At 34.9% G+C, this 24,453-nt stretch overlaps 1 protein-coding gene across 3 annotated transcripts in view; it reads left to right on the top strand.

Moving 5' to 3' along the window:
• Positions 1-24,453, top strand: part of DENND1B (DENN domain containing 1B) — a 258,260-nt gene that overhangs the window by 111,912 nt on the left and 121,895 nt on the right. For 2 of the 3 annotated variants that reach the window (XM_068541850.1, XM_068541852.1), the window contains exons 6-9: positions 8,125-8,194; positions 13,974-14,054; positions 18,846-18,899; positions 21,413-21,523. In XM_068541850.1, the coding sequence (XP_068397951.1) occupies positions 8,125-8,194; positions 13,974-14,054; positions 18,846-18,899; positions 21,413-21,523 (316 nt within the window). Of the gene's footprint in view, positions 1-8,124; positions 8,195-13,973; positions 14,055-17,574; positions 17,635-18,845; positions 18,900-21,412; positions 21,524-24,453 lie in introns of all 3 variants that reach the window. The other variant, XM_068541853.1, reaches the window with a different exon arrangement.

Genomic DNA, 24,453 nt, shown 5'->3' with positions numbered 1-24,453 from the left:
TAAAAGAAAAGTATAAATATCTCTTGAGTTTTTGTTGATATTGAACATTTTAAAATATTTTAGGTCCCTAAAGAGTAGTCATAATGAAAATGGGATACATTTAAGGATGTTTAAGATTTTTTAATACAAAGTAAAATTAAATACAAATTGGTAGTAAATTTTCATTAGAAAAGCAAAAAATAACTCTGAGTGTTGGATTTCTTGAAGAGCAAAGACTTTTAGGTTAGAGATGACAATGGTAATACTAATAATAACAAATAAATTAATAGCAACATCATTAAGTGTTTGTTTACTATAAGCCAAGCATTTTGCTAAGTGATTTATATACATTATTAATAAAAACTATTCTATGCCTTAGAGTTATGAGCTAGAAAATTTTCACATAAAGCTTTAAAGCTACTTTTCATCCTGGATGATGCCATAGTATAAGACTTGAAAGTAATTTAGATTTACCTTAGAGTTCTAAGCTAGAAAATTTGCACACAATGCTCTCAAAACCATGGGTTCTTCTTCTACTGGATTTATGCTATTATGAGTTTTGAAAGTAAGTGTATTTAATTTGTATTTGTTTCATTCACTTTTTAGAAGAAATATTAGAATTCAGGTTTATTTAATATAAAAGTCAATATTTAATTTTGAATTTTTTATGCTTTAGCCTTTTCTATGGCATGTCTCTCCTACTTTAACAAGATTTCAAAAATACCCTGAGATATTGCTAATTTAAATCATGCCATCGTTTGTATTTAGAATTGCTTTCGTATAATAGCAAAAATGCAAGAAATAACTTTTCCCCTAAGTTGATTAGCATAATTTTACAACTATAAAGTTGTCGCCAAGGGTTCACAATGGAGTACTTGCATAAGGAAGACAGTTTGGTGTTTGGGGACTCTGTAGTCCTCCCTGCCCCGCTACCCTGTAACTCATACCAAACTTGAGGCTTTCACACTCTTCCTTGAGGCAAGTCCCTTAGAAGCAGAATGTTTCAGTTTTACACATTTTGTGTCAATTTTCCAGACAGAAAAACAGCCTCTAGACATTAGACATTTTTCCAGGGAAAGGCAGTTTCCTTAGTTTTATTTGATTACTCTAAGTTAGGTTCCTGCTGACCACTTAGACTGTTAGTGGTTACCTGACTATTTGACAAAAAACATTTCCTCTCCTTTATTTAACCTTTGACTTTTGGATGTAAAAGTTTTATCAGCTGGATAGTGGAAGCACAAGTGTGAGGGAAGTCTCCCTGCCACTAAGTGGACTCATGGCTTTACATATACATCTGTCCTTTGCCTTATGTCTTTATGAAAAATTAAGGAAATAATCTTAGGAGATTCTTTGACTTTCGTTTTAAAATAATTGGCCTTCATGTATTTGTTTTACATTTATGTATGTTTACAAGACTATGAGAGTCCCAGGAATCCTTTGTTAAAGAATTACATTTTCAGTTTTATAAAATTCAAGTGAAATATCTTATTTAGTCATTATATGTTGAATACATTTTAAAAAACTCTCTGGGGTTTTTGTGTTTGGTTGTACAAAAACAGATTGGGACTGTAAAATTTAGTGAAAACTATTTTAACTTAATGATAATCAGCTTAGGAGCTTATACATTAGTTAAAAATTAATTGCTTTGAACATATGTTGTTTGAAAATTATCTAAGAAACCACAAAAATAAAAACATGAGAATAACATTTCTTACCTGAGCAAGGTAAGCTTGTATAATTTATAATATTTATTTTATATATGTGTGTGTGTATGTATTTTTTTGGCACACGTTTTATCTTTAAAGTGTGCAATGGAATCTTGTTAAAATATTTGAATTATTGACTACTTTGTGTACCCTGGACCATTTTCTTGTCATATAAAAAAGTGAGCAGGACTTCCTGTTGAATAGTTGCTCCATACCAGGGGTTGTGAATTCCGTGACCAGTAGGGACAAGGTAAGGGCCTAAAATGAGATAAGCAGGTTTGGCTGACAGTAGGAAATTGGGCTGATCCAAATAAATAGCACATGCCCCATCCAAAGACAGAAGCTGTTACCCAGCTTTAGGTATTTGTTGCAAAGTTAAAAAAAAAAAAAAAGTGTAACCAGTATTGCCAGTTCTTTTGATTTTTAAGAGAAGAAATCTAGATTTTTAAGTGAATTATCTGATTTAGAAGTTGGCCACTTACTCAGTTCAACAACAACAATGGTGCGTTGCCCAAACAGAATATGACTGTGGGCTGGATATGTCTGCATGTAGCCAGTTTGCACCCTCCGCTCTGGATGCTGTTGTTTATTTGCAGCGGAAAATGTCCCTGTTTCCTTGACATCCTAGGAGCGTGACTAGGTTACAGAGTAGTTCCACTTGGATACAAGAAATGTTTTCATTAAAAGAAACATGAATGATATGTACTCTTAAAAAGGAGCTAGGGGGCTTCCCTGGTGGCGCAGTGGTTGAGAATCTGCCTGCCAATGCTGGGGACACGGGTTCGAGCCCTGGTCTGGGAAGATCCCACATGCCGCAGAGCAACTAGGCCCGTGAGCCACAACTACTGAGCCTGCGCGTCTGGAGCCTGTGCTCTGCAACAAGAGAGGCCGCGACAGTGAGAGGCCCACGCACCGCGATGAAGAGTGGCCCCCGCTTGCCGCAAGTAGAGAAAGCCCTCGCACAGAGACGAAGACCCAACACAGACAAAAAGAAAGAAAGAAAGAAGCTTTAAAAAAAAAAAAAAAAAAGAATGCTCTCAACTTAAAAATATTTAAAAAAAAAAAAAAAAAAGGAGCTAGTTATCACCAAGAACCAGTACATGTTCACAAAGCACATTGTGTGTAACTAAACTCAGTTCTTTATGGTGACGGTACTTACTGGTGTATCAGGCAGTGCTGTTGTAGAAATTTGAAAGAGTCTGTCCCATTACCTCTCGTGAACATTATATATAGAGAAAAATGTTGGCTAGACAATAGATAATGCAGTTATGAGTCTTCTTATTGATCGAAATATACTTAGATGTTGATAGATTTATGTTGTTTGGGCAGAGATCTTGTACCATGTTGCAGGCCATATCCTTTTCAAAATTTTTATCCACAGTGATGAACGTATAAGCAGTACTAAAATCTATAATTGGAAGGAATTGCCAATCTGTGAAATGAAAGAATCAAATTAAACAGATGTTTATCTGCTGGGAAATTTGCCCATATGAATAAAATATAATTTAAGAGGCAGAAAGGAAGGTAATGCTCTGAACATTAGTTAAACAAATTTTAGAAGATAGAATTTACTTTAGTGGATAGAAATTATAAGTAGGCTGATTTAAGATTGAACCAGAATGAATGAATTTTGTCACATTTTATGCAGCTTCCTGAAAACATCTGGTCATTGGACAATGTTTATTCAAAGGCTGGGTATTATAGAAGTACATGCCTGTATTGGGTGATTGGTAGACCCCTGAGCTTGTATTGCTCAGTCGGAGTTCTAATCTCAGGCTTGCCATTTGGTAGCTTTGTGAGCCTGGATAAGTTGTTTTACCTTAGTTTAGTCAAATATACATCATAGTATTATTATAAGAATTAAATGAGAGAACACGTATAAAGTACCTAGCGTATTTTCATACATATAGTTAGTGCCTTAGAAGTTTTATTCTCTGTACTTCCAGTTATTTTAATGTGTGGAATCTCTGATTCTTAGATTCTGCTCTCTACTCCCTAGATGGGCATAGACCTGACTAGTAAGTCTTACTGTCCAAACAGAAATAACTAAGCATGATGGAGCCTTAGAGATCACTGTGAGAAATATCTCATAGGTGTAAGCCTTGTTGTAATAGTTAAAAAATTATATTAGTCTGATTTATAGCAGTGATCTATGTATAATAGAGTCAAGAGTTGAATGAACATGAGAACAAAATCCAGCATCCCTGTATAAAGAACAAACATAGCCTGGTATCAGGATGTAATGCAGTTGAAAGTATTCTTGGAGATAATAAAAAATAATAGCAATTATAAAATCATACCAAAATACCTAGCACTGTTAAATTTTGAAAAGTAAACTGACTGTTAATCAATTATTAATTCAGTTTGTTTCATTTTCAAAAACAGGTCCATAATCTTTCAAATAAATTGTGGTTTTTTGGTATAAACTAGCTTTTTAATGGAAAATTGGATTCCAGTTTGTTTTCATAATTTGAAAAGAAATTGGAAGGGGAAGATAATCAATGAAAAGTAATAATGTAAAGATGAGAAAACCAGAACATTTGGTCTAGAAAAAAAAGATTCTCTCACTTTGCAATAACTTATGAGATATTTATTACATATCTTATTTTTATAGTGAACCAGGAAGGAAGTTTAAACACAGTTCCACATTATTTGAGTAAGGTGAAAATGACAATATAAGGATTAACAGATAGACATGCAAACCACCTAAAGTCAATAAATCTTGCTTTATCTTAAGATTCTTGAGAGTGGGATAGAAACAGACCTGCATGTTCCTTGAATAGATTAGGTCTCATCTCATCTGAGCGTATAGATCTGAATTACATAACACATTGACATTTTCTTGAAATAGCAATTTCTTCAGGCTGTTAAAAGTTGAAATGTGACTATGAAATGACTTCAAATGAAAGAAATTGTACTGTATCCAAGGAACTACAGTGTGTCTTGGCAGGACATCCTCAGTGAAAATTATTTCATTGAGTTATAATGAGTATGGAAAATATGATATGGTAATTTGCATGATATTGAGTTGATAATCTAAAAACAGTATTAGTAATGTTTAAGGTTTTTTTTTTGTAAGCAAAAGATACGGTAGAAAGTAGATTAGCTATCTAAGCACTAGGGTTAGAAGAGTTGAGTAATTTAAACGTGAAAATTGAGATTACCTATACTAACTTCTGATTCTCAGATTTTCCCCAAACTGTCAGAGCTTTGGCACATACTCACCCAGGTTTTTCCAGACTCCCACATGAGGCTGTCAGCTTGTTGCAACCCCCTGTCCCAGAAAATCCTACCCAAGGCCCTCATTCCTGTTTCCGTCTGGACTGGTTGCTCGCCAGGCGTTGGCACATTTATCCTTAGACTTACCTGTTCTTCCCTGGAATTCAATTTCTTGTCTCTATATCCCCATATTCCGCCTTTCTGCTTCACTCTTCCATTTTGTCGCTTCCCAAGAATATTATGGAGAAGGTAAATTTTTGAGTTCTAGAAAGACTGTAACTGCTATTAGTCTATCCCCAAACTTGATTGATAGTTTCTCTGGACAAAGAATTCTAGGTTGCAAGGAATTTAACCTCTGCCTTTTGGAGGCATTATCTTCTGACTTCCCAAAATTGCTGTTGAGACAGAGGTTCAGGGACGTTTTAGATTTGATGCCTTCGTACGCTACCTGTTTTGCCTCTTTGGAAATTCTTAGGTGCTTTTCTGTCGCCCCTGTTCTGGAATTTCATTCGGATACTCTGGTTTGGCTCATTTATTTTACAGTTACCCCGGTGGCACTTTCAATGTGGAAACTCATGTCTAAAGTTCCGGGATTTTTCTAGTAATTTTTAAAAAGAAATTTTCATTTCTTTTTTCCCCTCTGTTTTTTTTTAGAACCACTATTAGTCAACTACATGATAGTCGAGATTGATACACTGATATTTTAATATTTACTCTTATTTTCTATCAGTTTGTCTCTTTATCCTAGTTCCTAGGAGATATTCGTCATTTAGTTTCTAATCTTTCTATTGATTTTAATTTTTTTCAGCATTTGTATTTTGAATTTCTAAGAACTTGTTCTTATTGTCTAAAAATTTATTTTTTCACTTCTTTCTCCTTTTTTAGATTTCATTTTGTTTAAAAACATTCTGTTCTTCCCGTCTTGTCCCTAGGTTCCTCATGACCTTTTTTTTTTTTTTTTCTTATTTTTTCCTTAGATTCCATATATATGTGTTAGCATACGGTATTTGTTTTTCTCTTTCTGACTTACTTCACTCTGTATGACAGACTCTAGGTCCATCCACCTCACTACAAATAACTCAATTTCGTTTCTATTTATGGCTGAGTAATATTCCATTGTATATATGTGCCACATCTTCTTTAGCCATTCATCTGTCGATGGACACTTAGGTTGCTTCCATATATACACTACCAAACGTAAAATAGATAGCTAGTGGGAAGCAGCCGCATAGCACAGGGAGATCAGCTCGGTGCTTTGTGACCACCTAGAGGGGTGGGATAGGGAGGGTGGGAAGGAGGGAAACGCAAGAGGGAAGAGATATGGGGACATATGTATATGTATAACTGATTCACTTTGTTATAAAGCAGAAACTAACACACCATTGTAAAGCAATTATACTCCAATAAAGATGTTAAAAAATAAAAAATAAAATAAATACTAGATTAGAACAATAAAAAAAAAATAAGCATCCTGTTCTTTTTTCAGCTCCTGTGGATATTAATGATAAGTTTTGAAACTTTCACCTGATGTTTGTATTATCTTTGTTTACTTGGAGTTCCTTTTATGTTTGTATTGATGTCTGTATTTCCTCAAATATCTGGTGGTTGGACCATTAATTTATATTTAAGATAGAGGCACTAAACTGAATTAGCATCATTGTATGTACAGTGGTTGGTTTCACAAGAAAATATAGGGCCTTTGAGGTGTTTTTTTTCCTTTGAGAGATTCCCAGGTCAGTGTTTCACGATCCTTTGGGGGCCAGTCTGTTGGCTAATGGTCATTTTCCCTTCTGTTGATACTCAGGTTTTGGTTTTCTCTTTTCTGCAAAGTCAGTTATTCTTTGCTTGCTTACCATCTTTACAAAGCCATTCACCTGTGTTGCTTTCTATTGCATTTGTCTTGTCCTCATTAATTTATACCCTTTTTATTTATTTATAGTCATTTTAGTGGCATTTCCAAAGGGCACAGAGATAAATGGATGTACTACTCAATATGCTAGATTTAACGAAAAGTTGGTAGATATTTTTAAATATGATAGGCATCTTTTATATCATTACTTACTATTTATAATGATCATTTTAAAGAACTCTATAGCATTCTGCTGAGTAAGGATACTGTCGTTTACCTGACTGTTCTTTTGTTATGACTTTAGGCTACTCCTAATTAAAAAGCATCATTCATGGTCACTAATAGATCAGACATTATATGAAAAAAATGCAGAAAGAATGCTGTTTTTCTAAGCTCTAGTCATTGATTATTAAATCTGTTTTGTGTATCTGTACTCTTGTCAGTATATAATTGTGTAGTAAAAGTATCACACTTTTTTCTCTTAAAAAGTAGTCTGTTGTAGCCATTCTCTGAAGAAAAAAATGAGTATTTGTTAACTGATAATTAACTACACTGGTGTGTTTTGTGATTTACTCTTCTTATATGTGAAAAGTGTACATTTTAGTATACAATTAAAAACTTTGGATAGATTTTAAATATACATACGTTAATTTGAAAAGGAGTACAGATTTTATTTTGTACAATTGATTTTTGGATTTAGTATTTTGCTTTCATAAAATTAATTATATTTGTGTCTAGCAAAATGAATCAAAATGATTTTTAAATTTTATGTGTTTTTGATACTTAAATGCTATTTATAATATTTACAATTTTTAAATTAGGCTTTCTTACTTGTATTGATTTATTTTGAAATTTACCATCCTACGTAAACATCAATTTCCGAAGAATTGATTTAATTAATAAGCACATAATTCTATTTTTTATATACTTAATTCAGTACTATTTAAAAAGAAATGATTATATCTTTGTTTTAAAAGCTTTTTAAAATTAGTTTTTATTTGATATTTTCTTATTACAGTGGTTAATTTTTATTCTATGAGTGCTTTTGGTGCACTCATACCATGCATACCACACAATGGGATTAAGTGATTTTCGGTGCTGCTAACATAAAATAGAAGTGTGTAATGAATAACCTTTATAACGGAACTTTGGATTCTGACTACTTTATGAAAACTAATAGTAGATTATATGTAAAATTTTACTGTAACAGTAAAGAGAACATGGGTATAGTTCTTTTTTGCCCTCCAGGATCAACCTGTTTGAAATAATCTAGATTTGATGTTTATTTTGCCATCTTGTTTCTTGATTCTAAATGATACATATATACACACACACACACATTTTTAAAGTTTTTTTTTTTTTTTTTTACAGTTACCTGCCATGGTTTGAAGTATATTACAAGCTTCTAAATACTCTGGCAGATTACTTGGCTAAGGAACTGGTAAGTCATGTTTTTTCCCCATTTTTAAAATTGTGGTAAAATACACCTAACATGAAATTTACCATTTTAACTGTCTTTAAGTGTACAGTTCTGTACCATTAAATACATTCACATTGTTCTGCAGTCATCAATACCATCATCTTTACAACCTTTTTACTTCCCAAATTGAATCTCTCTAACCATTAAACAGCAACTTCCCATTCCTCCCTGCCCTTGCCAAGTCCCTGGCAACAACCATCGTGCTACTTTCTGTCTGTCTGCATCGGACCATGTACCTCGTATAAGTAGAATGATACAATATAGGTCCTTCTGTGACTGGCTTATTTCACTTCATGTTTCAGAGTTCATCCATGTTGTAGTATATGTCAGAATTTCCTCCCTGTTTAAGGGTGAATAATATTCCGTTATTCACACACCACATTTTGTTTATTCATTCATATTTAGATGAACACTTGGGTTGCTTCCACCTTTCGGCTGTTGTGAACAAAGCTGCTATGAACGTGGATGTACAAATAACTGTTTGAGTCCGTGTATTCTTTTGAGTATATACCCAGAAGTAGAACTGCTGAATAACGTGGTAATTCCGTGCTTAACTTTTTGGAGAACTGCCATAACATTTTCCACAGTGGATGCATCAATTTACATTCCCACAAGCAATGCACAGGGTTCCAGTTTCCCCATATCCTCCCCAGCAGTTATTTTTTGTTTTGTTTTTATAATGGCCATCCTAATGGGTGTGAAGTGGTATATGATTGTGGCTTTCATGTGCATTTCCCTAAACCTTAGCGATATAGAGTCTTTTCATGTGCTTATTGGTCATTGTATATCTTCTTTGGAGAATTATTTATTCAGGTCCTTTGCCATTTTTTAATCATGTCTTCATGTTGTTGAGGAGTGGGAGTTATTTACATATTCAGATATTAATCCTTTATCAGATATGTGATTTGCAAATATTTTCTCCCATTCTGTGGGTTGTCTTTTTACTTCGTTGATAGTGTCCTTTGATGCACAAAAGTTTTTAACTTTCATGAAGTCCAATTTATCTGTTTTTTTCTTTTGTTGCTCTGTGCTTCTGGTGTCATGTCAAGAAATAATTTTCAAATCCAATGTCATGAAGCTTTCTTTTTTCCTTCTAAGAATTTTATAGCTTTAGCTCTTATATTTATCTGTACATCTTTATCCTTTTTTCTTAAAAATAAAAACAAAACAGAAACTGAAGTTTGCTTTGAATTAATGAACTTCTCTGGGATGATAGTTTGTAAATTTTCCCCTTAATCATTCTTCCCTATTTTAAACAAGGACTAATTTACTAAGATATTAGCTGTGCTATTTGATGCAATTTAATTCAAATAAAAGTTTTTTTTAAAAAAATCTGCAATGATTGCCTGTTGTTGCTTTCTAATTTTGAAATGTAGGGTATATTTTCTGGTCTCTGGCTATCTGCTTAAATTCTTACTTGATACTCCTCCACACTTGAGACTGTATTTTGTTTGGTCATCTGACATTGTGTTTTCTTTGCTTTTAGTTATAGCCTCAGTCTTTCTTTGAACTTTTTCCTTTATCTACACCTAGAATTTTGGTGTTCTTAGTTTTCTTTTCTCTTCTCTCTAGAAATTACTTATGGGCATCTTATACACATTCTTAGTTGTAAGTACCACCATATTCTGATCTCTAAGAATGATCTTTCTGAAACCTGATTATATCATTTTACTGCTTGCTTATAATCCTCTCAGTGGCTCCTTTTTTTCCTTAGAATAAAATCTAAACATGTGTGCTGCTTGACATATTAGAAGCTTCATGATCTGGCATTTGATAGTCCTTCCTGGCTTATCTGCTCCCACTTTTCTACACACAATATACTATCCACTTATTGGAGCCACTTAAATTTCCTAGAACACTGGTAGAACACTCATCTTTTAAGATTCAGTGTAAATATCTTTAAAAACAGACCTAAACTCAATACAAATACTACTCCAGATACTTTTTATTAAATAGAATTTAAATGTATTATTAATAAATTAAGACACTTCTTTTAGTCTTCTAGTGAGCAATCTCCTAATTTGGCAATCAAATTTTATTATTATAACATAATAGCATGGTTTTAGTGTTTGTCAAAAGTCCAGGGTTTGTGTGTGTGTGCTGTGTGTGTAAACATTTCCCTCTCTACACTTGATGTACTTAATTCTGTGAAATATTCATTAGAAGGTCATTTTACACTTGTACAATTTTATATATAAACTATTCAGTTATTCATTTTCCTAAGAAAATAACTGGAAGTAACAGTATTCAATTATTGCATTGAAAACTCAAACCAGAATTCTACTTCATGATAGTTTCTTGTTCTTTGTGTTTTTGAGTAAACATGTGGAACCAACATTAATTGTATTAGGTGTCCAACTTCTGAATACGTTACCTTCAGAAACTTAATACTTATACTTATTGTATGTCATATGCTCCCTGAGACCATATGTAGTACTGGAATATGTAAAAAAACATACTGTGGTTTCCTGAAGAGAGGAAGTGAGGGAGACTACATTTGTGTTCCTAATTAGTGGAAAAAAATAAGTTCACAGTATTAATCAATAACTGGAAGTAAACCTATGAGTGTAATAATTTTTCTTTTCATTGTTAATTCAGTGCCACAGGGTATTTAGATTGGAATTTAGATTCACAGTCAGTTATCCTTACCTGATCAGCATTAGGCAACTACAAAGGATTCTTAAAAGCTAGACTTTTAAAAAATTTGTTTCCATAAGAATTTTGTATACACAGAACATCAGTATCATCCAGAATATCCTGTGGTATATTTCATTGCTTAAATGGTCAAGTGATGAATGCTTTAGAGTCCTTCTTTTTAGGTCATTCTAAAGAGAATTTCAAATAGGCAGTTTTGGTTTTTTTTAATAGATCTTTATTGGAGTATAATTGCTTCACAATACTGTGTTAGTTTCTGCTGTACAACAAAGTAAATAAGCGATATGCATACATATATCCCCATATCCCCTCCCTCTTGAGCCTCCCTCCCACCCTCCCTATCCCACCCCTCTAGGTGGTCACAAAGCACCGAGCTGATCTCCCTGTGCTATGCAGCTGCTTCCCACTAGCTATCTATTTTACATTTGTAGACGTAGAGAATGGACTTGAGGACACGGGGGAGAGGGGGAAGCTGGGGTGAAGTGAGAGTAGCATTGACATATATACACTAACGAAAATAGTCAGTTTTGAGTACACACTTTTGCAAGAATTTGTAGAGATCTGAATTATTAAGTTTTCATAGTCAAGTTATAAGAGAAATTGTGAGAAGTCATGTGTGTCTTTTATCCATATCCCTTAAAATGAATGATTAACTTCTTTGAACAACTGCCTTAACCTTTGGTTTATTCTCCCAACATAAACATTTTAAGAGAGAATAAAAATAACTATGTATATGAGAAGCTACCTTCACGTATTTATTACTTCATTTGTATGTGTATTTCAGAAAAGTGAGTGTGCACATCAAGGTACATTATTACTGTACAAATCCCATACAGTAGATGTGTTATATATTTTATGTAATCCCATTTATCATGGGGCAAGTAGTAACTAAGAGCTTCTTAGAAAAGAAGTATTTAGAATATTTGCATCTTGCATCAAAGTTGCATCTTAGTACAATAATCTTACTTAAATTGTACCTATTTCTTAAAAACTAGGTTTGTGATTTTAAAATTAAAATGGAAAATGCAAGCGTTCCTCTGCACTAAATAGTTAGCCAAGTTGTGAATGCAAAGGAAAAGTTCTTGAAGCAAATTAAAAGTACTACTTCAGTGAACCCATGAATGGTAAGAAAGCAAAGCAGCCTTATTGCTGATATGGAGAAAGTTCTAGTGGTCTAGACAGAAGATCAAAGCAGCCACAACATTCCTTTAAGCCAAAGCCTCATCCACAGCAAGGTCCTACCTCTCTTCAACTCTGCGAAGGCTGAGAGGGGCGAAGAGGCTGCAGAAGGAAAGACTGAAGCTGGCAGAGGTTGCTTTAATGAGGTTTAAGGAAAGAAGCCATCTCTTTAACATAAAGTGCAAGGTGAAACAGCAAGTGCTGATGTAGAAGCTGCAGCAAGTTATCCAGGAGATCTCCTAAGATAATTAATGAAGGTGGCTGCACCAAACAACAGATTTTCAGTGTAGAGGAAACAGCCTTCTATTGGAAGAAGATGCCATCTAGGACTTTCATAGCTGGAGAGGAGAAGTCAGTGCCTACTTTTCAAAGCTTCAAAGGATAGGCTGACTCTCTCCTTAGGGGCTAGTGCAGCTGGTGACTTTAAGTTGAAGCCAGTGCTCATTTATTATTCCGAAAATCCTAGGGCCCTTAAGAATTATGCTACATCTACTCTGCCTGTGCTCTGTAAATGGAACAACAAAGCCTGAATGACAGCACATCTGTTTACAACATGGTTTACTGAATATTTTAAACCCACTGTTGAGACCTACTGCTCAGAAAAAAATTCCTCTCAAAATGTTACTGTTCATTGACAGTGCACCTGGTCACCCAAGGGCTCTGATGGAAGTGGACAACAAGATTATTGTTTTCTTCACGCCTGCTAACACAACATCCTTTCTTCAGCCCATTGATCAAGAAGTAATTTTGACTCTTATTTATTATTATCATTATTTTAAATTTATGTTTATATTTATACTTATTGTATTTATCATTTTTAAATTTATTATGAAGTCTTATTATTTAAGAAATACATTTCGGGAGACTGTAGCTGCCACAGATAGTGATTCCTCTGATGGATCTGGGCACAGTAAATTGAAAACCCTCTGGGAAGGATTCACCATTTTAGATGCCATTAAGAACACTTTTGGTTCATGGGAAGAGGTAAAATATCTATATTCACTGAAGCTTGAATAAGTTGATTCCAACCCTATTGGATGACTTTGAGTTGGGGGGATTCAAGACTTGACTGGAGGAAGTGACTGCAGATGTGGTAGAAATAGCAAGGAAATGAGAATTAGAAGTGGAGCCTGAAGACGTGACAATTGCTGCAATCTCATGATAAAACTTGAACAGAAGAAGAATCGCTTCTTTATGGATGAGCAAAGAAAGTGGCTTTTTGAGATGGAGTCTGCTCCTGGTGAAGATGCCGTGACGATTGTTGAAATGACAACAAAGGATTCGGAATATAGCATGAGCTTAGTTGCTGAAGCAGCAGCAGGGTTTGAGACGATTGACTCCAATTTTGAAATAAGTTCTACTGTGAGTAAAATGCTATCAAACAGCATCGCAGACTGCCGATGAAAGGGAGAGTCAGTGGATGCAACAAAGTTTATTGTCTTGTTTGAAGAAACTGCCACGGCGGCCCCACCCTTCAGCACCCACCAGCCTCATCAGTCTGCAGCATCAACATCGAGGCAAACCCTCCGCCAGTGAAAAGATTCTGACTTGCTGAAGGCCCAGATAATGGTTAGCACTGTTTAGCAATAAAGTATTTTAAATTAAGGTATGACATTGTTTTTTTAGACATAATGGTATTGCACATTTAATATTACTACAGTGTAGTGTAAACATAACTTTTATATGCACTAGGATACTGAAAAATGCATGAGACTCACGTTATTGCTGTATTTGCTTAATTGCGGTAGTCTGGAGCTGAGCCCGCCGTATCTCCAGGGTCTGCCTGTATAAAACACGTCTGAAGTGAGAAGGCACAGTGATTGATTTTGTCAAGTAGTTTTAATTGTATTTACTTAGTTCCTATTTCATTTATAAAATTTACTTTTTTTTTTTTTTTTTACTCTAGGAAGATGATTTGAATGAAACTCTCAAATCACTCTATAACCAGCCAGTACCAAAGGCAAACACTCCTGTCAATTTGAGTGTGGTAAGTATTGAGTCAGTAATTGATGTTTGGAGTCACAGCAGTTTAGAAACTCTGCTGAGTCACCCATGCTCCCAGGAAGACTTTAATGCCTGTACTGACATTACTACATGGTGATATTGAGGCTTTCTGACATGCTTTAACTGTCATAACATGATATAATAGATGTATACTTCGGTAGTTGTTAAATCACAGATTTTTAAATTATATGCTAAAAGTTACCAAATATCTGAGAATATTTTGATTGCAAGGAACATTGATTTTCAGGTAAAATCTATCCATAATAAGGAAATACACACCCACAGCCACACAAGTATACAATACCAAATACCCCTCATAAAATGAAAACAGTACATAATAAGTATTGAAAATGTACTATATAACCAACTATATGATAAAGATTCTGGGTTAAAAAACTCTTTCTTTCCCCATACTTCAATACATCTTTTAGTATAATCACCAAATACTGGAAATATGATTAAAGTTTCTCAAAGCAGTAAGGCTGTGGTGGTATGGATTATTGACCACTGAAACTTTTAATGAACTGTACTGTGTATAACTAAAATCACCCTAGTACTTTGGGAGGCTTTGTAAGTGTTCAAAATTAATAATCACAAAATATGAACGTTTTCGTTAATTTTCTTCATTAATTTGGCATATAATAGAATGTTAAAATGTACCTATGTTGATTCTGGTTCTTCCAAAATAATAATAAACTGTTCTAATTAAGGAAGGAAAATTTATAATGATGCAAGAGAAATTGAAGGAGAAAGCAATTTGAAATGTATGTAATCGTGCTAATAGGTCTTTTGCTGTTTTTTTTTTTTTAACATCTTTATTGGAGTATAATTGCTTTACATTGGTGTGTTAGTTTCTGATGTATAACACAGTGAATCAGCTATACATATACAAATGTCCCCATATCTCCTCCCTCTTGTGTCTCCCTCCCACTCTCCCTACCCCACCCCTCTAGGTGGTCACAAAGCACCGAGCTGATCTCCCTGTGCTATGCGGCTGCTTCCCACTAACTATCTATTTTACATTTGGTAGTATATATAACTCCATGCCACTGTCTCACTTCGTCCCAGTTTACCCTTCCCCCTCCCCGTGTCCTCAAGTCCATTCTCTACGTCTGCGTCTTTATTCCTGTCCTGCCCCTAGGTTTGTCAGAACCTTTTTTTTTAGATTCCATATATATGTGTTAGCATACGGTACTTGTTTTTCTCTTTCTAGGTCTTTTGGTTTTTTGCAAGATAAGGAAATTGTTAGCCTTATTTCCTTCTTCCTTTGGTAATAACCTTCTTCTTGCGTAGATTTCCCCCTGTGATTTTGTTTGATCACAGTGCTCTCCTCTGTGGTTTCCTTCTTGATATTTCTAGTGGCAGCAGCCTGGTCTGGGTGCCCATCACTTCAGGCAGCCCTCAGTCTACAGCCTCTCCTTCCAGTCCCTTCTAAAGGCCGTAAGATCAAACTTCCTTCAACTATATAAAGTCCCCTGATGAAAACCTTCAGTCGTCCCCCATTTTCAGTAGAATTTGTCCAAATTTTTGGCCTTTCAGGACCATCCACTTCTTAGCCTCAATCCAGCTTTTCACTTTTCTGTCTCAGTTTTCTTCCCCATGAATTGATTCTCTACTCTGGTCACAGTGTTCTGTTCATCTTCTCGAGTGAACATTGTGCTTTCTCGGTTGTACAGCTTCCTCTAAAACCTCTTGTAGACTGTGTATCTTTAGAACTAGCTCAGCTCCCACCTTTGTGAAATGTTCCCTTGTTGTAACAGCATAACGTTCTCTGCCCCTTTATGTCTGCATCCTCTTTTGCTGCTTAATGCCAAAGTGGAAATAAATGTTATGTAGTCATTTAGAGATTGGGGGCTGGAAAGCTAATGATAACCTGGAAGTTTTAACCCAAATCGGGGAGTCATCTGCAGACGTGGTTGTAGGAATAACTGAGCGATTTAAAGGGCAGAATGTAGAGAGGATAGAGCAGAGGGTAAGGTCTAATTGCCCAAAGAAGTTGTATGGAAGAAGAGAGCAGGTGGAGGGAAAGGGTTGGAGGAAGGAGCAGTGAAGGAGAAACTCAGATTTGTAGTCACTGAAGCCAAAAGAATGCAGGTCCACAGTTAGTGGGAATGAAGTACAAAGGACAAGGGAAAATGCCCCGGAGAAGGAAGAAAAGCTCTGGATTTTCTGAAAATAAGTGTTTTTCTTTGGGAGGTTTGTATGTATGAAGTGATTCTAACACTTTGTTAAATGGTGAAGGAAACATGTAAGTGCTAAGATGATAGAGGCAGCTATTAACAGAGAGCTGAGAAATAAAAATGTATTCTCTAAATTTGACTGTCTTATTTGTTCAGGAGTAACTAAATATCTTATAAAAATACATTTCAGAAATACTGGATATTTAAACACTTTACCTTTATTAATAAGAACTAGGTCAAAGACGTCTAGGCTTCTTAATACCTAAAGACTAGAAGATTTTGGTTTAAATCACAGTCACTAAATGTGTGATGTGAGGCAAAAAAGTTAATCTCTTTTGATGTTCCCTTTTATCCATTTGAGAAATTTAGTGAATCAGTTTTTGAGAAAGTCGTTTGGGGAATTTTATGAAATGATATATTTAGATATGCCACGACAAGCTATTTGAATGTTAGTTGCTAGTAAATTGAAGTTTCATTTGATAAGGAGAGGATTTTTATTATATCTGAAATAATCTTGGTAAAGGAATTTGAGTGACTGTGTTGTATTTCTATGTCTGATGGTTATTTTTTATATTTTAAGCCTCACATATAAGCTTTTGAATCAGTAGTCTGTGATAGGTTTCAAATCTTGTTCACCTGTTCTCAATACAATATCTTAGGTGTTGTTAAATCCAACTGGTTGATAAACCTTTATGTAAAGTCCACTTAGTAATTTCATTTGACTTCAGTAACAGGTTATAAAGTCACGTGCCAGTGCTGTGCAGTTAATGACCAGCAAAACTGGGATGAAAACACTTGTCTTCACCTACTAGTACAGTTTTAGTATTGTGATGTCAGGTTAACATTGATGGTCATAGGCATTTTTGTTCCTCCATAAGTGGAAAAGAAATTTTTGTTTGTCTGCAGAATTTCCATTATAAAAATATGACAAGTTTTGAGACACTGCTGTGATTTTCTTAAAATTTTGTATTTCATGAAAATTCCATCACATGAGTTTTTTAAGACTTGACATTATAACCACTAGAATATCACAGAGATTTTATGAAATGTTAATATCTAATGTAAATGCTTATTTTGAAAGTACATTTCAAAGCCGTTAAATATCCACAGAATTCTGTACTCTCAGTCGAGAATTAAAGTACTTCAAGATTTTTCTAGCATAAAACTAGCAAATCAGCGTTTAAAACATTTGTAATTAATGCTATTCAAATGTTTTCAGCAGATAATGTGGCTACATGGGTTTGTCTCAAATACACAGCAAATTGTTGTGTAAATTTCTCCCATGAAAGTAAAATACTCATTTTGTCTCTTATGTATTGTAAGAACCAAGAGATATTTATTGCCAGTGAGCAAGTTCTGAAAGATCAGCCCTCCCTAGCACGGGTGAGTTCAAAGGACACTGGCTTCTGAAAATCACTGTTAAATTGGGAAGTTAATTACTTCTTTCACTATGTCTTTAAGATTCACTCTAGTCCTTTGGGAAGTGGTAAATTTGCTTCTTTTAAGAAAATTAATCATTCGGATTATATTTTCTGTTTATACTATCTTTTAAAGCATAGCTTTATGAAATACAGTGCTATTAAAAATCCATCCAAATACAAGTAGCTCATAGAGACCAAATCCATGCTTACCCTCATGTCAGTGGTGGTGATGTCAAAGTGGGCTCACTACATGGGTGTCTGTCACATGTTTTGTCCAGGGTCTCAGGACCTTGTTCTTCCACCCTGCAAGTCATGCACTATGATTGTGCCCACCTGCCTTGCTCTGTCGAGTTCACTGGTGCTCAGTATTGGCTAGAATGGGTTTTTCCCCCCAAATCTTTAATTATAAGGCAATATTAAATAGGTCCTTATGTGAGATAGTAAAATGATTTTGGAGATTAATATGAACAGAAAATAAAAAGATTTTGGTGATTGACTTGTACTCTGATTCTGGGTGGTAAAACTTGGGAACATTCTGTGAAACGTGAAGGTGTGCACAGTATGCTTTTTGTGTAAATATGTCTATGAACTGTTGTATTGCTTTGAATATTATAGAAGCTAATTAACATTTGTTTAGTGGGTGTATAAAAGTCGTATTTTGGGTTAATTACCTTTTAAGAAGTTTTAAATATTAAAAAATTATTTTTTATTTCTGCTTTCTAAATAATATAGTGGCTGATATGTACCAGAGAAATTTATGTACCAGAGAAATTAACTGTAGGAACTCAAAAATCTCAATAGATTTTGATATATTCTTGGGTAAACAAGCCTTATTTTTCCAGGCTCCCTAAACCAAATGTGTTACAATTATCTATCTATCTATTTTTCAGTAATATGCTTTTTTTCGTCTTAATAAACTTTTTCTAGGATTCCCACTTCAATTTTAAAATGAAATATTTTTAACCAACACTTAAACTTTTTGTATGAGAAAGTTATTGTTAAATCTCATATAAACCTGCTATCTCATTTAAGAATCTCTCAAATTCAACAAACCCTGAGCATCAGTCCTTGGTATTTATTTAGTTATGTTTTAAAATTTTTAATCTCAAATTATACGTAATGCTACCAAATTTTAATTCTCCTTTTCTTATGTGATTTATTTCTGTTGATTAGCATTCCTACTTCATTGCCCCTGATGTAACTGGACTCCCAACAATACCGGAGAGTGTAAGTTTTCTATGTTTTTATTCTACTGATGTTATGAAATTTATTTATTTTGGTCTCACTGTTTAAGGATTTCTTTGTAGAGAAATAGAAAACATTGTAACTCTCTGTGAGAAAAAACGAAAAAATAAAGAATAATGTTGTTATCTCTTTTTCTTCTTTATGTATCTGCTACTTTACCTCCTTCTTAGTATCTGGTTGTAGATAAGACAGATTATATGAGAAAAACGACTTCTACCATTTGAGATAGTTCAGTAGGATAGTCTGTGCTCAGTTAGGTCCTGAGCTCCCCGGATCAGGCAGAAGAGACGTCTCAGGAGATGACTCCTGTTGGCGGGGAATGAACACGTGCAGTGGGGAATATTTTCACGCAAATAGTTACTTTAGTGAAATGACTGTAGTATTTAGATTCCTTGTATATATACATCTCTGTTCAAATTTTAGATGTTCTCTACTTGATTTCCTATTTTTTAATATAAGTAATACATATTTTGTAAGGCTTGAAGGATACTACAAGAAATTATGAAATTGCTACATTTCACATTTATTTAGAGTCCCGATTGTAGCCTTACTAGAAATATTTTCAGTGTTTTAGTAGTTATTACAAATTAAAATTCTGTAGAAAAGGTTACATGGATAAATGGAATTGACAAGTACACTTTTGGATGCTGTGTGAAAAGGAAGTATTTCCTTTCATAATTTTTTTCAGCTTTGTTTTGGAAAGATAAAATGAATTAGTAGAAATAATTCAATCAAAGTGAAGGAAACATCAACTTAAGGAATATGTATTATTTTCCTCAGAACTCTACTGTTCTTCCAAAAATGTTTTTGAACCTACTGAGTGTTTGGTTTCCAAAAGCACGTGGGTTATAAGTGAACGAACAAAGTCCAAGAAGACAGTTGTAAATTTCCTAATTTCGAACCGAGACTGTCAGTGGTATTTTTGGTACAGATGAGTCCAGTTAACTCCTGTGAGAGACTGCCTTCAGCCGCTCTTCCCGTGGGCCTGGGATAGACCATCAGATCAGCAGGTCACATCACAGGCCCTCAAGTCTCGTGCGAGTCCACCATGGGCTGGGGGTGTCTGTTAGGTTTCCTGGAGGCTGACTGACCGCCTTGACTTATGCACGCCTGCCCCTCACATCAAGGTTGTTAATACAAGTCAGTCTCTTGCTTCAGCCTCTCCTCTTTGTACCTTTCTTAAATTTACTAATAAACCGCTAATAGCTTGATTTAAAAACTTCACGAACTTCGCTGTGACTTTGAAAGTTTTAAAGAACCATTCTAAGGAAAAACTGCCACTGAGAATATACATTTTTACATTTCCATTAATATATTTTATTTTTAAAAAGTCCTGTTTAGGGAAGAGGAAAAAAAAAAAAAGCAAGTGCCTATACATAAGGCAGCATTCTGCACTGAGAAATAATTCACCATCTAGAAATTATCTTTGAGATTATAGGAAAAATATTAACATTGAGTGACATAAAAGTAATTTTGTATTATGAAGAGTTGAAATGGAAGGTGAGGTGTGCTTCAGCTAGAGAAAACAGGAAATGAATCTCTCCACCAATTTCAGCATCACTCACTGTTTCCATTTATGTGCCCTGCTGTAATTACTGGTTTGTTCTGGGAAAGTTTGTACCTCACAGAAATAGAAGAAACAATTGGATTTCTTAGTTTCTTGCTCATCTAGAAGTTTTAGCCTTCTGGGTCATAGTGCACCTGGCACTGCAGTTTCAGTCTACTGTCATCTCTCATTCAGTCTCTTTATCACTTTGTTGCTTTCTGATGGGCTTAAGTTTGAGTACAGAAAATTAAAAATAAGTAAGAAGGAGAGGATCTAAAAGTGGAAGTTAACGTAGCTTACCCCAGTTTTGTTCCTATGTGGGGAAAACAATTTGAGGTGTTAAGGAATCAAATTAACACCAACTTTTATTTGGTTATAGTGGTATAAAGCAGGCCTGACATGGGATATAAACAAGATCTTCCTTAATAAAGAATCAAAGGTCTGCTTTATAAACCCATCTCATCCTGTGGTTACCTTATACATAGTGTATAGTATCAGGCAATGATGTTGCCTGCTGACTGATTGGCAAACAGAGGGAGACTCAAATGTATTTTCTGGAGCAGCAGTTCTCAAAGTTCAGTGTGTGTAAGAATCACTGGCAGTATTTGTTTAGAAAATGGATTCCTGGGGCTGTACTCTGAAGATTACTACTCAGCAGGTCTAGGTTGGGGCCCAGAAAACAGGCTTCTTTTGCAGGTGCCTGGGGAGGGAGGGTGGGAAAGATGTGATGCTCTGATCACCCTCTGAGAATGTTTTCCTAGAGTAGGGCTATGTTTCAAATAATAGTAGAAGGCTACGTACGTGCTCTGTGTGGCAGCAGAATAGAATTAAATTCAATTGTTTTAATGAATACCACTTATTCTCCTAACACTGTTTGTACTTCAGACTGTGTGGCGAACGTATCAGGTACTTTCCCTGTAACTTACACAGTTGTCTCTGGCTTGCGCAGAGGAACCTCACGGAGTACTTTGTGGCTGTGGACGCGAACAACATGCTGCAGCTCTTCGCCAGCATGCTGCACGAGAGGCGCGTCATTGTCACCTCCGGCAAACTCAGCACCGTGCGTATCTCACACTCCCCACCCCGGGCCCAGAGACCTGCAGCCGCGCAGAGGCAGAAACGCTCTGCGTGTGCTTACGAGACAATATCTACATACCCTTTTGATGTATGGTTTTAATCTGGCTCTTGGAGTACAAAGGTCTGATTTATGGAAGGCCTTCACGGGTGCATTAAGTCAGGTTAATTATTTTTTCTTATCAGAAGATGAGGGTTTTTTTTTTTTTTCTTTTTAACTCTCCGGAGTTCATTTTAGTGCCTTCTACCATCTAACGAATTCTTAAGAGCTATTATGAGATCTTTATTATTCACTTGAGGCTTTTTCCATTGGAGCTACTTGAAAGAAATCAAGGGGCCATGATAATAGCTGCTATCCTAACCTGGTAATAGGTAGATTCATCTTTGTTGCCAAGTAGTGGTTTGGGAGTGGATTCTATAATAGTTCTGATTTGGAGGAGCTCTTCAGACTGATAATAACTTAAAAGTCAAAATAGCATTTTTTTTTTTAAATCACAGGTTTTATGCTACTCACTGAAATGTTCTTCTGGAAGGTCTTCATTACTGTGCTAAAGGCAGGGAGAATAGAGTTTTCTTGGGTCATAGAAAAACATTCAGAAGTATTTTGCTAGATTTTCTAATTTTTTTCACTTTGAGCATTAAAAGTTTAATATTTTTGACCTAAAAATTTTAATATAGTTTTGAGTAATGTATGAGATATTTATTAAAAACATTATTTAATATTTCGTGAATTAGCTTCCTTGCAAATTTGGCTAACTGATAAAAATAAGATAACATCTTTATGTTTTGTTCTCTGATAGTAGAAATACAAACCTTATTCTGTAAAGTTTTAGTATTTTAGAGCGGAAGGAGCTTCAGGATTTCTCTAGGGTATCTATTTCGGGTGTAACGATGAGAAAGGTATTGATGTTTTCAGAGAAAGGTTAAATGGCCACCCCAAGGCCAAATAAGATAGTTGGAGACAGGTAATGTGAAACTGGGTCTCCTGATTCTAATTTTGGGTTATTTGCATTACTCTAGAGTTGAAAAAATACAGTTTTGAGATTTTGAAATGCAATAATGATATGCCCACTTTTCAAAACAAATTGAAAATACATTATTTTACACATTGAAAAACACGTTATATGCATTTGAAGGAGTACGTGTGGAGAAATGATGTAGTTCAATCAGAGAATAAGTGCCAGTCAGTGATGCAGGTAATTATCTGCATTTTCTTAAAGTGACGTTAAGAAATTCAATCTGAATTATTTGGTACTTTTTATATATTTGCTTTTCTGCTGTGCTTAACTTACCATTGAGGTAAAATCATTCTTATTTATCCTCCCCTTCTCCTCCTCCTCATCACATTTTTTTTTTAAACTACATTTTTTTTGGTTACACTGACATTTCCTGCATTTATTTATTAATTTATTTCTTTTTTAGCTGTGCCACACAGCTTATCCTCATCACTTTTTTAAGCCAGTTTTTTCAAGATTATAAAGAATATTTCTATATGGATATTGTCCTGAAGATTTAAAAGATTGTACAAGCTGTCTTGGAGACCTAGGAGCTAAATTCCTATCAAGATTAATTCATGTAATGTATTTATTATGCGCCTACTATGTGCTTGCCACTTTCTAGGCACTGAGGATTCAGCAGTAAGCAAAGCAAAGTCCAAACACTCTTGGAGCTTATATCCAACTGATAGAGAAGATAAAGACATGAATGAATAAATAGCTGTTATGTCATATTGTGCTGAGTACCAAGAGATAAGGGAGAAAGTGAGTGTGAGTGTGGGATGAAAGGTCAGGGGCAGGTTTCAGTTTTGTGTAGGGAGGTCAGGGAAGCCTTCTCTCATGAGGTGGTATTTGAGCAGAGGTCCGAAGAAAGTGTGGGAGTGAGCTATGTGAGTGAATGTGTAAGCTGGTCTGTGTAGGAAAACATTAGAAATAAATCTGATGGAAAGCAGTATGGAGGTTCCTCAAAATATTAAAAATAGAACTACCATGTGGTCCAGCAATTCCACTCCTGGGTTTTTATCCAAAGAAAACAAAAATACCAATTCAAAAAGATATCTGCACCCCTGTGTTCATTGCAGCCTTATTCACAATAACCGAGATATGGAAGCAGCTTAAGTGCCCATCATAGATGAATGAATAAAGATGTGGTGCACATATACAATGGAATATTACTGAGCCACAGAAAGGAATAAAATCTTGCCATTTGTAATAACATGGATGGACCCTTGAGGGCGTGATGTTAAGTGAAATAAGTCAGACTGAGAAAGACAAATACCATATGATCTCACTTATATGTGGAATCTAGAAAAACAAAGTAAACAAATGTAACAAAACAGAAACAGACTCATAGATACAGAGAACAAACACATGGTTGCCAGAGGTGAAGGTGGGGTGGGAGGATGGGCAAAACAGGTGAAGGGGGCTGAGGCACCAACTTCCAGTGAGAAAGTAAATGAGTCACAGGAATGTAAGGTACAGCAGGGGGAACATACTCAATAATGTTGCCGTAACTCTGGCGACAGATGGTAACTAGACTTAACAGTGCTGATCGTTTCGTAATGTATAAAAATCCCAAATCACTGTGTTTACACCTGAAAATAATATAATATTTCAAGTCAATTATACTTCAATTAAAAAGGGAAAGAAATCTGAATATATGTAAATATTTTGTAAAAACATTTTTTGGTAAGTATTGTAAAATGTTGGTGTTTCTTTTTGTTGTAATTTGTAAACACCTCTTAATGGCTAGGTAACCTCTCTTCCTCTCAGTTTCTTCACATTTAAACTGGGAACATGGGAGTAATACTAGTTTTAATCTCACAGGGTTGCTTTAAAGATTAAGGATATGTGTACATGCACACACATATATGTGTATATATGAAGTGCTTAGAATTTTATCTGCGTAAGATTAAATGAT

The sequence above is a fragment of the Eschrichtius robustus genome, chromosome 3, assembly GCF_028021215.1.
Source record: "Eschrichtius robustus isolate mEscRob2 chromosome 3, mEscRob2.pri, whole genome shotgun sequence".
In the NCBI taxonomy this organism is placed as follows: domain Eukaryota; kingdom Metazoa; phylum Chordata; class Mammalia; order Artiodactyla; family Eschrichtiidae; genus Eschrichtius; species Eschrichtius robustus.
This window is presented reverse-complemented; position numbering and strand designations above follow the sequence as displayed.